General features: G+C 32.2%; 1 protein-coding gene across 3 annotated transcripts; it reads right to left on the bottom strand.

Moving 5' to 3' along the window:
• Positions 1–153: 153 nt before the first annotated feature.
• LOC111056321 lies at positions 154–13,520 on the bottom strand. Of its 3 annotated transcripts, XM_039426524.1 has the most exons (5): positions 12,625–13,509; positions 7,823–7,922; positions 5,075–5,182; positions 2,662–2,832; positions 154–859 (listed from the first exon to the last, which is right to left on the bottom strand). In XM_039426524.1, exons 1-5 carry the CDS (start codon positions 13,416–13,418, stop codon positions 797–799), a joined length of 1,236 nt encoding a protein of 411 aa, XP_039282458.1. In that variant the 5' UTR covers positions 13,419–13,509; the 3' UTR covers positions 154–796. The 3 variants fall into 3 exon arrangements, with proteins under 3 accessions (XP_039282458.1, XP_039282459.1, XP_039282460.1); XM_039426525.1 differs by lacking the exon at positions 5,075–5,182 and having other exon boundaries at positions 12,625–13,520; XM_039426526.1 differs by lacking the exon at positions 2,662–2,832 and having other exon boundaries at positions 12,625–13,520.
• Between the last annotated feature and the right edge of the window lie 784 nt (positions 13,521–14,304).

Genomic DNA, 14,304 nt, shown 5'->3' on the forward strand with positions numbered 1-14,304 from the left:
CAATATCAACTTCTCAACTACACAAAAAGTAATAGTTAATTAACAAAATATTCCACCTTTATTATGAAATTATTGAAAAATATCTAATATAATTTATTATTTTAAACGAGAATGAACAGTTACATCAATAAACCTTTATCAGCTACCGTCTATAGAAGGCATTGACAAGACAACGTTCGGCAACGTTATCTCCTATCTTTCTCCACTGCCATTATAACGTGGACCTTATTATAGTAGGCCTAAAGTAAATTCGTATGGCTATGGACAAAAATGCGTTTGTTAGTGGGGAGTCCCTTACAGTAAGGTCCCACCTCGCCTGAATTTATCATCACACTTGACTGTGTGGCAAGGATTCCACAGGGTTAATTCAAGTGTCTTTTTTCTAAAATAACATGACCATAATATCATCACAACTTGGGGTTGATCACTACCTCCGTAAACAAAGCCCTAGTAGTGCATTCGTGTGACGTCAGCACAGGTAGGGCTCCTACACCAATAAAAATTCGTTGATTTCAGCTGATATATATCAGCTAGTGTTTTTATTAGTGTAGGAGCCCTACCTGTGCTGACATCACCAGAATGCACTATGGAGTTAGCCTAGTGGGTTGATGGTGGAAGTTATAAATTTCAAGACAAAAGGCATGTATCATTTCATTTCTTATCAATTTATTATGGTCTCTATTAGGTAATCCTTCTGATCCGTTATTATTTCACTAGTTCAAAAATGTCTCTCTCTACCTCTGGATTCAGTTTGTGATCAGATTCCACTGTTGAATATCTTGTGATAATATTATTCTCAAAGCTTACTTGTGTTGAATTTTCGAATTGTAGATATCAGAGAGAATATCGAGAATCCACACTGAAAGTATAAATGAAGGATCAACATAAGTATTTAATTTAAAAATTTAAATAAATATAATGAATATAATCGAATATATAGTAATGTATATAAAAATCAAACTTTAATCTACATGGAAAATCAGTTAAAGGTTTATTTTCACTTTTATCAGTGTCAACATAATAAATAATCAAGAGAATGAAAAATAGGTAACAGAGATAATTACAGTATTGGAATTTCCTCTGTTATGTGAAGCTTGACAATGAAAAAATATCAAAATTCGAGAAAAAAAACAAAATCTGAACATGTCATCATTATTGACACATTACGTCCAATAAAAAAATATAAAATGACAATATGGAAAGTAGTCCAGTCACTATAAAATACATTGGTGCATGCAATTTATATTATATAGTTCTGATTTTTTAATATATTATTTGGGTACATGAGAGAAGTCCAGAACCAATTTCTTCATGCAAAATTTCCTTTTGCTAGATACAGAGTGGCCCAAAAACGTCGTATTTTCGGCTCATTTTCCAGTTTTCAGCTATTTCTTCCAAATCTCGTAATCGGACAGAAAAATTTGCTCTTACCTTTTTTATAGATTATAATATTTTGAATAAAATGAGATCATTCGGAACTCTCTATTTCCAATGAGTACAGATGAGTTATGATTTTTCAAAAATGAGTGGAATTTGTAGAAAAAAATCAATTCTGATGAATTTTAGTTTTCGATCAACAATATCTTCCGATTGTTATCATTTAGATGTATAATTCAAAATCCTTCTGGGCGTATTTTTGTGCTCTACAATCTGAAATCAGGTAGAGCGCTCTATCTCATATAGATTTCCGGGTACACCTGACAACAATGCTCCTTGTATTGTGTCACCTAAACACCTAATTTTCAGCTTCCACCATTATCACCAACTACATTGTCTTCACATTGATATTTCGCACAATGACATAAGCTCATGAGATTAAGTTCTATGAGAATCACCCGTTAGATGCACTTCGTTTCAGTATTTCTTAAAGGAGAGGCGCGTTTAAGGACACCTCAAGGATCAAAATTTCAAACACTTATAACTTTTGACACGATGCTCAAATTTCATCGTACTACACTTGATTCTTCTCGGCTCGTCAAGGCGGTCCAAAATCATGCATCATAAGTCAAATTTGGTGAAAAAATGGAAAATTTATTGTTGAGTGTACTTAAGCCCATATCCCAATACACAAAAAATGGCTAATTTCTATAGCTTAGTACTCATTGGAGATAGAAAGTTTCGAATGATCTCATTTTATTCAAAATTTTATAATCTAAAAAAAGGCAAGAGCAAATTCTTCTGACGGATTACGAGATTTAACAAAAATATCTGAAAACTGGAAAATGAGCCGAAAATACGAGGTTTTTGGGCTACTCTACTGTATCTAGCACAAGGAAATTTTGCATGAAGAAATTGGTTCTGGACTTCTCCTATGTACCCAAATAGTATATTAAAAAAATCAGAACTACAATATAAATTGCAAGCGCATCCCGTTTTTTATGTCTATATTGACTGGACTAAAGTCACACCCTTCAACAACGTAATTTCACAAATTTAGAAACTTGGTGTTTGAACAAAAGTTTTCAATATGTAATAGATCCACGACCAATAATGAAAACTTGTTTTAAAACTATACTTATTTAAATTATATTCAGGTAGACTTTGGAAATGACGATGTTGAAGGCTGTCTTTTTTTTCCCTTTCCATCTTGTAATTTTGTATAAAAATATATTATTGAGTAATCATGAGCATGCGAAAGTTCAGTAATAAAATGTTTCTCACCGATACAAAGGTTTCATTCATGAGATTGATTTTATCACTTTTGTACGCAGCAAACGTAATAGGAGTGTGTGTCCTCGAAAGAATAATTTTCAAATTGGATAGAATGCTCCTACTCAAAAATTCCTCACTTTTATAACTATTCCAGAACAGGTCGGCACTCACTTGTCTGCTCTACAAAAAATATGCCAGGTAGGCTACATTAGTGTAAATCATATTGCTCTAAACTTTAAGGAATAAATACATTATTTTTGATAAATTGTTTTCAATAATTTAAAACCTTTGTCTTAATTCTCCTCGTAAAAGATTTATTAGTTTTATTTTAGTAGTAAGTTAAACAAAATTTAACGTGAGGTCCACGTTATAATGGCAGTGGAGAAAAATGTTGTCGAGCCTCTGTCTTGTCAATGCCTTCCATGGACGGTAGCAGATGCAGGTTTATTGATGTAATTTTATAAACTGTTAATTTTCGTTTGAAATAATCAATTATATTTGACCGAGCGAAGTGAGGTCTAAAAGATTCAAGTCGACGGTTTGGCATTTCTCTTAATGTTTAAATGTTTATATGTTGCGCATTTACGGTGAAACGCGGTAATAGATTTTCATGAAATTTAACAGGTATAAATATGTTCCTTTTTTAATTGCGCGTCGACGTATATACAAGGTTTTTTTGGAAATTTTGCATTTCAAGGATAATATAAAAGGAAAAAGGAGCCTCCTTCATACGCCAATATTAGAGTAAAAATCAGACTATAGAATTATTCATCATAAATCAGCTGACAAGTAATTACAAAGATGTGTGGAGAAGCCATTCTAGATTCTATTGCTGATGTATTTCCATAAGGTCTATAGTTTCAATCAGGTACTTGTGGATGAGAATACTGCGTGAGGTCTACTGTTCACAGAACTACTAGTTTATTAAGCAAGAAATTATATTTTTCAATAATGTCATAATGCATTTTCTTGATTAAGATGAAATATTCATTATTAATTCTACATTGTTAAGAGACGATCTGACAACAAAGCAAAGCGAGAAAGAGATAGCGCTATCTGCTTTGTTGAATGATAAACAAGGATAGCAATATCATTGCTAATCAAACACTGCCATTATAACGTGGACCTCACTATAGCAATAGAGACAAACGAATATCATATAATAACGAGTATTCTATTATCTCTAACTGCTTGTAGCTTATAACAGTCGTCAGAAATAAGAATTTTGATTTTTATCAAAAAACCAGTAAGAAAAACTATTCAATTGCAGTAGCTTGCAGCTTAAATCATTGATGCTTGAGATTTCTTCGCACGTTTAAAAAGTTTAATGAGCCATGAATGATAATATATATGATAAGCAGCTAAAACAAAAAGTTGGTCTCATTCTTTAATATTCCCAACACGTTATGAAAATAGCCATCAGAATGTTAACAATCAACAGCCCATAGTGATGTCCACGTTATAATGACAGTGTTTGATTAGCAATGGTATTCCTATCCTTGTCTATCATTCAACAAAGCAGATACGCTATCTCTTTCTAGCTTTGCTTTGTTGCCAGATCGTCTTTTAACAATGTAGAATTAATAATGAATATTTCATCTTAATCAAGAAAATGCATTATGACATTATTAAAAAATATAATTTCTTGCTTTATAAAATATAATTGATTATTTCAAACGAGAATTAACAGTTTAATATTACATCAATAAACAGCTAAAAACTCTTTCTTGCTTTGTCCTATTGCCAGATCGTCTTTTAACAATGTAGAATTAATAATTGATTAACAGAATATTTCATTTCAATTATGAACATTTATTATGAAATTAAATTTCTTGCTTAGTAAAATATAATTAATTATTCCAAACAAGAATGAACAGTTAATATTTCATGTATCCTAATATTAACTGGTTCATTCTTGTTTAAAATAATCAATTACTGTATATTTAATGCGTTACAAAATGAATTCTCAACTATTGATTAAAAAAATTCCATATAATTGAGATTTGATATTCTGTTAATATGGTATATTTCTACATTGTTGAAACCCGATCTGGCAACGTATCGGAGGAAGAAAAGGATAGCGCATCTGCTTTGTCGAATGATAGACAAGGTTAACAACACCATTGTCAATCGAATATACTGACATTAAAACGTGGACCTCACTATAGTAAACTCGATCTGATGCCCAAATCCAATCTCAACTTGAAAAAGTCAACCGGTAAACGTCACGAAGCTTTAAAAAGTACAGAAATCATAAACTTTGAGTAACTTTATGGTTTTGTGAAAACAATATTCTCCTCACAAGTCGGGCAAGGAAAGTAAAAAGTCAATTGGCTAACCAAAACACTATTGGTATTGGCTAAACCTTCATTATTAGTTTCATTAGATTGATAATATTATAGTATATTAAACATAAACTCACTTTAATGTTGATTAAATTTCCGATGTAACAAAGGATTGAGAACATAACTAGAGAGCTGAAACCGAAATATCCTGCTGAAACTCTTTCAATGTAAGAAAATTCTTCAGCCTGTAAAAAAGAACAGTGAAATTGAACGTGAGAAATTTTATTTCATAGTCCTAATAGAATAAATGGTATTTTTGCTTGAAAAATCAAAGTATTTGATTCATCTTTTTGTGTAGTTGAGAAGTTGATATTGTGGTAATTATTCATATTGAATGAAAAAGACTAAGAAATTGTCAAAAAACCACAGATTTATTGATACTTAGACCGGTTTTGGTTATTACACCATTGTCAATCTCTGATAAACTCAGTTTATAAAATTATGATAAACTCAGTTTATAAAAAATACACTCAGTTTATCAAAGATTGACAATGGTGTAATAACCGAAACCGGTCTTTCTAAGTATATCAATAAATCTGAAGTTTTTTGACAATTTCTTAGTCTTTTTCATTCAATATTTGATTCATATCTACTTCTCCATTTTTTAAAAAAGTTTATGATCTCATCAAAATTTAAAAATTTACAGTATGGGAACATCAAAATTTAAAAACAAATAATTTATTTTTGGGATAGTATTCTTTGGTTCAATTGATGGAAAACTAGAATACTGCTGCCTCTTCAAAGATAAGCTATAATGAAAATAAGGTGGTGAAATTGGCTATTCTGAAGTTTCATTGTAGAAGCGATCCCAAAATAATTAGATTAAAAACCCCAATACTAGATTTCGATATGTTATTCCGCTCGATCAACTGACATGAGTTAAAATTAATTGCTCAGTAAAGTCTTCCTAAAGTCTATGAATTTCATTTTTATAGAACTTATTATTATAACATTGAATTTCTTGACCACCTAGATCACAACTTGATTAAAAAGTGGGATTGGAAATCATGTACTATATAATGAAGTAATGCAAAATAAAGGTATGTTGTATTAATGTAAAAAGAACAGTGAAATTGAAGGTGAGAAATTTTATTTCATAGTCCTAATAGAATAAATGGTATTTTTGCTTGAAAAATCAAAATATTTGATTCATCTTTTGATTTATTTTGTGTAGTTGAGAAGTTGATATTGTGGTAATTATTCATATTGAATGAAGAAGACTAAGAAATTGTCAAAAACCACAGATTTATTGATACTTAGAAAGACCGGTTTCGGTTATTACACCATTGTTTATCAGAGATGATTGTTTATAAGAGATTGACAATTGTGTAATAACCGAAACCGGTCTTTCTAAGTATTAATAAATCTGTGGTTTTTGACAATTTATTAGTCTTTTTCATTTAATAATGTGAAATAAATAATTGTGTGTAATGTAAAGTTTGTCAAATCATCAATGATCATGATGTAATGTTGAAGCTTTTAGAATCTCAACAAATAGTTTGATTGGAATGAGATATCCAAATAGTATACATTGTTTATTCACTCACTACAATAATTACAAAATATACACACTCAATATACAAATAAAAATATTAATCCAATACATTTTTTTAAATTTATTGTTTAGTCACAGCATTTTTTGGCTATATGATGCCATTATCAAGTATGACTTATATATACATCATATATAGCCGGAACATGTTGTGACTAAACAATTTTAAAAAATGTATTCAGATTTATATTTTTGTTAATATTCAACAGTAGCCCTAAAGAAAAAAAAGCAATACAATTTACAGTGTGATTCATAATTATGGTAAAATAATTTAATACGTGATAGTAGAGGTAAAAATAAGAAAAAAGTTCCTATAAACATAAAATATCCATAAACGATTCATTAGCGAGCAATACAGAGTGAAAGATTTCGCCCGGAATTCAGTTCCTCTGGTGAAATACACCGATGCTGAATTGTTTGGGGACTAGTTTCTGAAAAACTTATGCTGCATTCTTATGGAAAAATATCTGAAAAACTGAATAAGACTAGTCTGGAAGCTGTAGTGTGAGTAGTTTTTGAGAAAAAAGTTGAAATATGCAAAAAATCTAAATAGAAAAACACAGACTTCTACGTTTGATGCCCAATAACTTTCTTTAATGACCAGTAAACAAATAAATTTTTGCGATAAAAATTGTAGAGAATCTAATTCTGAAAAAAATGATGTAATCTGTGTAAACTAAAAATTAAACAGCTGTTATTAAAATCAATGTTTTATTTGCAATCAGCTACAACTTATGAGTTATTAGTTCTCTCCTCATAAAACAGCAAATTTCTGTGGTGTTATGTACTACATAAGAATACATTTTATCCAACTTTTATTTAAATTTAGTTTACACAGCTTACATCATTCTTTTCAGAATTAAATTCTCTACAATTTTTATTGCGAAAAATCATTTGTTTACTGGTCATTAAAGAAAGTTATTGGGCATCAAACGTAGAAGTCTGTGTTTTTCTACTTACATTTTTTGCATATTTCAACTTTTTTCTCAAAAACTACTCACACTACAGCTTCCAGACTAGTTTTATTCAATTTTTAATATATTTTTCCATATGTATTCAGCATAAGTTTTCCAAAAACTAGTCCCCAAACAATTCAGCATCGGTGTATTTCACCAGAGGAACTGAATTCCTGGCGAAATCTTTCATCCTGTATAGCTCGCTAATGAAGCGTTTATGGATATATGTTTATAGGAACTTTTTTTCTTATTTTTACCTCTACTATCACGTATTGAATTATTTTACCATAATTATGAATCACCCTGTATACACTCACCATAATGACTACGCAAGTAACAACTCCACAAGTCAACACGATAGTTGTGAAGTAAAAAATTAGCAGAGGATTGACAGTTTGTGAGATGTCTGAGTTCAACCTAAAACAAAGTCATAGAATATTACTGTATTTGCATCTTCAAAGAGCAGATATAACATATTACATAGAAAGACTTCACTCACGTGGGATACTCTTCAACAAATAATAATATATAATAAAAATAAAACAATATAAAAATCTTGAAGTACCCTTTTTTTAATTTTTTTAATGAAGGGTACTTCAAGATTTTTACATATTGTTCTTACTTTCCTTGCCCTATTACCATAGGTAAGGAAAGTATTGCTTTCCGAAAAAAATTAAGGTACCCCAATTTCTAAATTTCTATACGTTTCAAGGTCCCCTGAGTCCAAAAAACGGGTTTTTGGGTATTGGTCTGTGTGTGTGTGTGTGTGTATGAGTGTATGTGCGTTTGTGTACACGATATCTCATCTCCCAATTAACGGAATGACTTGAAATTTGGAACTTAAGGTCCTTTCAATATAAGGATCCGACACGAACAATTTCGATCAAATGCAATTCAAGATGGCGGCTAAAATGGCGAAAATTTTGTCAAAAACAGGGTTTTTCGTGATTTTCTCGGAAACGGCTCCAACGATTTTTATCAAATTCATACCTAAAATAGTCATCGATATGCTCTATCAACTGCCACAAGTCCCATATCTGTAAAAATTTCAGGAGCTCCGCCCCAGCAATGCAGATAGATTCCCAATTATCAGGCTTCAGATACAATTGAAACAAAAAAAATCAAGTGGAGTAGATTGAGCATGAAAATCTCTACAATTAATGTTCAGTAACATTTTCACCTAAAATTGAAAATAAGCTTTAAATTCGAGAAAATGTGATTATTCAATTGCAAATTATTGTTGATTCTATTAAATCATTCACTATGAAGAGATAGCAGACCTCATGTGTGTCTACAGCGTTATTGCCATGTCACCAGGTGGCTCAAATCTTTGAATAGTAGACTTGTGATGCGCGGGAACACTAGCGTCAGGTGATCAATTTTCATAACGGCAAGGAAAGTTGTGTGAGTGCGCCACACCAGATTTTTATTAATTCATAATATGAATATATTATATATTATAACATTATATTACATAGGTATAGGTTGGATAAGGGTTGCTCTTTTTAGGGCAGTATATATCATATACTATATATATATATATATATATATATATATAATATATATATATATATATATATATATATATATATATATCAAATTACCAAGCCAATCAAACTGCTACACCTATAGATAAAAAGCACGTCATAAGTTATATATATACTGTACAATATCGGGGACCGAGCTTCGCTCTGGAGTACAAAAGCATAATACATTTATTACGAAAGAAGAAATTATAATAACATTCATACAGAAATGTTCTATCTAATCACAGTAAATTGAGATTGATTCCCAGAGTAATGCAAAAATTTCCCTCACAAAGACCCAGTTGCACAAAAGCCGGTTAAATTTTAATCCTGATTAACTTCATGTGAACCAAATCAGAGAAGACCATTTAAAAAAGATGGATCTACTGGAATTAATCAGGATTGAAAATAACCCGGCTTTTTTGCTACCGGCACAAGTACTAAGTATTTGCATCTTCAAAGAGCAGATATAAAATATTACATAGAAAGACTTCACTCACGTCGGCTACTCTTCAACAAATAATAACAAATATAAAAATAATAATATATAATAAAAATAAAACAATATAAAAATCTTCAAGTATTCTTTATTTTTTTATTGTGATAATATAAAGGGTACTTCAAGATTTTTATATTGTTTTTATTAATTCATATTACATAGGTATAGGTTAGATGAGGATTGCTCTTTTTAGGGCAATACATCATAAATTACCAAGCCAATCAAACTGCTGCCCCTATAGATAAAAAGCACGTCATGAGTTATTTATACAATATCGGGGACCGAGCTTCGCTCTGGAGTACAAAAGCATAATAAATTTATTACGAAAGAAGACATTATAATAACATTCATACAGAAATGTTCTATCTAATCACAGTAAATTGAGATGATTCCCAGAGGAATGCAAAAATCTCCCTCACAAAGGCCCAGTTGCACAAAAGCCGGTTAAATTTTAATCCTGGTTAACTTCACGTGAACCAAATCAGAGAAGACCATTTCAAAAAGATGGATCTACTGGAATTAATCAGGATTGAAAATAACCCGGATTTTTTGCTACCGGCACTAAGTACCTGATTGAATGATTACAAAAGTTCAACAGCTGAGTCATAATTTTGACACAGTACAAAAAAAAAATTTAACCGCTCTGTGAGTGCACACATTCTCAAATTTGATAGCATCAACAGTTTTTGATTTATAGAGAGGTCCAAGTTATAATGGTAGTACTGTATTTGATTAACATTGGTGTTACTATCATTGTCTATCAGTCGACAAAGCAGATAGCGCTATCCTTTTCTAGTTCGGTAACGTTGCCAGATCGTTTGTCAACAATGTAGAAATATAATTCATTAACAAAATATTTGATCTCAATAATGAAAAATTATGATTTAATCATTGAGAAATATATATTTTTTGACTAACATAATATAATATTGATCATTTTCAACAAGAATGAACTAGTAGGCAGTGGTAAGGCAGAGAATCGGCAACGCTGCTCTCCTATCTTTCTCCACTGCTATTATAACAAGGCCCTCACCATCACCATCAATCGAGTCGTGAATCATTTAAACTGAGCTTAGTTGGGTTATAGTCCAGTCACTATAAACATAGGTGCATGCAATCTAAATTGTAGTTCTGATTTTTTAATAAATTATTTGGGCACATAAGAGAAGTCCAGAACCAATTTCTTCATGCAAAATTTCCTTGTGCTAGATACAGAATGGCCCAAAAACCTCGTATTTTCGGCTCATTTTCCAGTCACTATAAACATAGGTGCATGCAATCTATATTGTAGTTTTGATTTTTTAATAAATTATTTGGGTACATAAGAGAAGTCCAGAACCAATTTCTTCATGCAAAATTTCCTTGTGCTAGATACAGGGTGGCCCAAAAACATCGTATTTTCGGCTCATTTTCCAGTTTTCAGCTATTTCTGCCAAATCTCGTAATCGGACAGAAACATTTGCTCTCGCCTTTCTTTTAGATCATGAAATTATGAATAAAATGAGATCATTCGGAACTCCTTATCTCCAATGAGTACTGAGTTATGATCTTTCAAAAATGAGTGAAATTTGAAGGAAAAATCAATTTTGATGAATTTTAGTTTTTGATCAACAATATTTTCCGATTGTTAACATTTAGATGTATAATTCCAAATCCCTCTGGGCGTATTTTTGTGCTCTACAATCTGAGATCAGGGAGAGCGCTCTATCTCAAATGGATTTCCAGGTACACCTGACAACAATGCTCCTTGTATTGTGAAAAACACCTAATTTTCAGCTTCAACCATCATCACCAACTACATTGTCCTCACAAATATCAATGTGACATAAGTTCATGAGATCATGTTCTATAAGAATCACCCGCTAGATGCACTTCATTTCAGTATTTCCTAGTGGAGAGGCGCGCTTAAGGACACCTCAAGGATCAAAATTTCAAACACTTATAACTTTTGACACAATGCTCAGATTTCATCGTAGGTACTAGACTTTTTGTTGTAGAAATTTTGCATGAAGAAATTGGTTCTGGACTCCTCCTATGTACCCAAATAATATATAGAAAAATCATAACTACAATATAAATTGCAAGCACACCCCCTTTTTTATGTCTATATTGACTGGACTATTATTTATTTCATTATTTTCACTAGAAAGCACTGACCTGGAGTGGAAAGCTAAGGATTCTCCTTGTACTATTTCTCTCCCAAACTGAGACAACACTGATAATTGAAATGAAATAGACAACAATGAAAACACTGGGATTTTGTCAAAAATATCACATATTCATGACACTTGAGACAACTCAGACAAAATCCCAGTGTTTTCATTATGGATACAACTGAGACAAAATCCCAGTGTTTTCATTATGGATACAACTGAGACAAAATCCCAGTGTTTTCATTATGGATACAACTGAGACAAAATCCCAGTGTTTTCATTATGGATACAACTGAGACAAAATCCCAGTGTTTTCATTATGGATACAACTGAGACAAAATCCCAGTGTTTTCATCATGGATACAACTGAGACAAAATCCCAGTGTTTTCATTATGGATACAACTGAGACAAAATCCCAGTGTTTTCATTATGGATACAACTGAGACAAAATCCCAGTGTTTTCATTATGGATACAACTGAGACAAAATCCCAGTTTTTTCATTATGGATACAACTGAGACAAAATCCCAGTGTTTTCATTATGGATGGATATAACAATAATATTTCACCAGCAACAGTATTTGATCTACAGATGTAAATTACTGAGATATTGCATTTATTCAAATGCCAATGAATTAATAATAATTATCAAACGAAAATCCAAATTATAAATTCTGTAATTCACCCCGAAGACTTCTGCCACTGCAAATATTGACAACAGGATAAACAGCTAAACAGTCAGCTTCCCGCGCAGACAAATAATTTTTGAATAGTAGCGCTCATCGAATTTCCATCTAGCTGTTTACCGTGTTGTCAATATTTGCAGTAGTAGAGCTCTTCGGGGTGAATGACAGTATGCAATTTGGATTTTCGTTTAGTGATAATTAATGATTAACAGTATCTGAAAAGTGAAATAGGCTATACAGCTGATAGTAACTCACTTGAGGATTTTTTGATGAATCATCACCCACTTTTTGACTTTGTTGTCAACGGTCAAAACCTCATTCTGTTCCATAGTTGATTGATAGTTTTCAGGTAAATTGATAGCGCTACTACCACATACAGTATCTCCAGCTATGGCTTCAAGATGGTTCAAGTGAGTGAGCGAGAGCGTCATGAGGCTCGCCAGAAACCACTCAACAGTTGCTTTCCTTGATCCTCCGAACTGAGCCCCCAGCATACACAGAAAATGACGTCCGGCTTCCTTCAGTCTTCCCGCAGTGCTCTCATCAGTGATGCGTTCATCGGCCTCGTCACGAATTCCAAATAACAGTATTCGTAGAACAAACGGCATGTAGAAAGTGAACGCGCTTATCAAAAGCGTCGCCGGTATATAAGACACACACTTGTACATCAGTTGATTCTCCAGGAGTATCCTCTCCCTAAAATTCGGGCCCCTGATTGGTGGAAACTCCACACACTCCTTGGTAATCTCGTTGAAAGCTTTGAAAATTCGCTGGAAACTTTCGAAATAGTATCGGTAGTAAACAGTTCCTACGACTCCGTACATCATGAGATAGGTGGATACGACATCGGGTAGAATGGCGGGGACTAGCCGACCGTGTGAGATCTGAACTGCCATAAAGATGAAGCAGACAACTAGAAGCCAGTCTATGAAAATGCAGTACAGTTTGAATTTGAGACCAGCGTCAGTAGATCTAGGCAACGTGAAGCCTGATATTGTACTATTCCTTACATTAGCTTTATGTACATCGTAATAGAGCAGGTCTTCCATTGTAGATCTTTCAGATTCCAAAAACGAGTTAATCCTAATTTTTGTGGAGTTGAACAATATTTGTATAATTATCACTTTTTCACCTCATTTTGATTTATATCTTTTCTTTATTTTCTCTTCTCCATCTTCTTATTTTCCAAACAACCGAAAGATCTTCTGCACTTACAAAAACTCAAGTTTGGTGATTGGTTAGTCTTCTGAATTTGTCCAGATGATGTGTTTAAAATAAGCCACGTATTTTGACAGTTATTCAGCTATGTTATCACGGTAAAATTATGAATTAGTTAAGGAAGTTGAACACTCTATCTACACATTTTCTAGTCAGTCTATTATGATTATAAGTCTCATTTAATTATTCATCAATAAGTTAAAATAGTATTCTCTCTCTTCAAAAAGAAGCTCCTTATCTTCTTGAAGCTACAAATATTTGTGTAGAGTATGAATAAATTTTCCTACAATGATATCATAATCAAAAATGAGAATTATTAGAGATATTCTTGAGTGACTACTATCATAGAGAAACAATAGCGTAAATAGATATCCCATGGCATAGGACGTTTATGTCGCAACTTTTACTGTTATCTCAAGCCGATTACTGTTGATTATTGCCGAATTTTCCTGTTTTGTTGGGGTGAGAGTGTATGAACGGCACAATATGATAGACTACTAGTGTCACACAGCTTCACAGCTTCTCGGGAGAGAATTACATGAACTATCGGCTTGAGATAACAGTAAAAGTTGCGACATGAACGCCCTATATCATGGGATATCTACTTACACTATTGTTTCTCTATGCTACTATGTTCGGACTTGAAAGACTATTAGAGATACATAAGTTCTAGAGATCTAGAGGAGCTCTGTGAAATTGAACAACCAAGTCTGAAGG

Source organism: Nilaparvata lugens, chromosome 4, assembly GCF_014356525.2.
Source record: "Nilaparvata lugens isolate BPH chromosome 4, ASM1435652v1, whole genome shotgun sequence".
NCBI classification, from domain to species: Eukaryota; Metazoa; Arthropoda; class Insecta; order Hemiptera; family Delphacidae; genus Nilaparvata; species Nilaparvata lugens.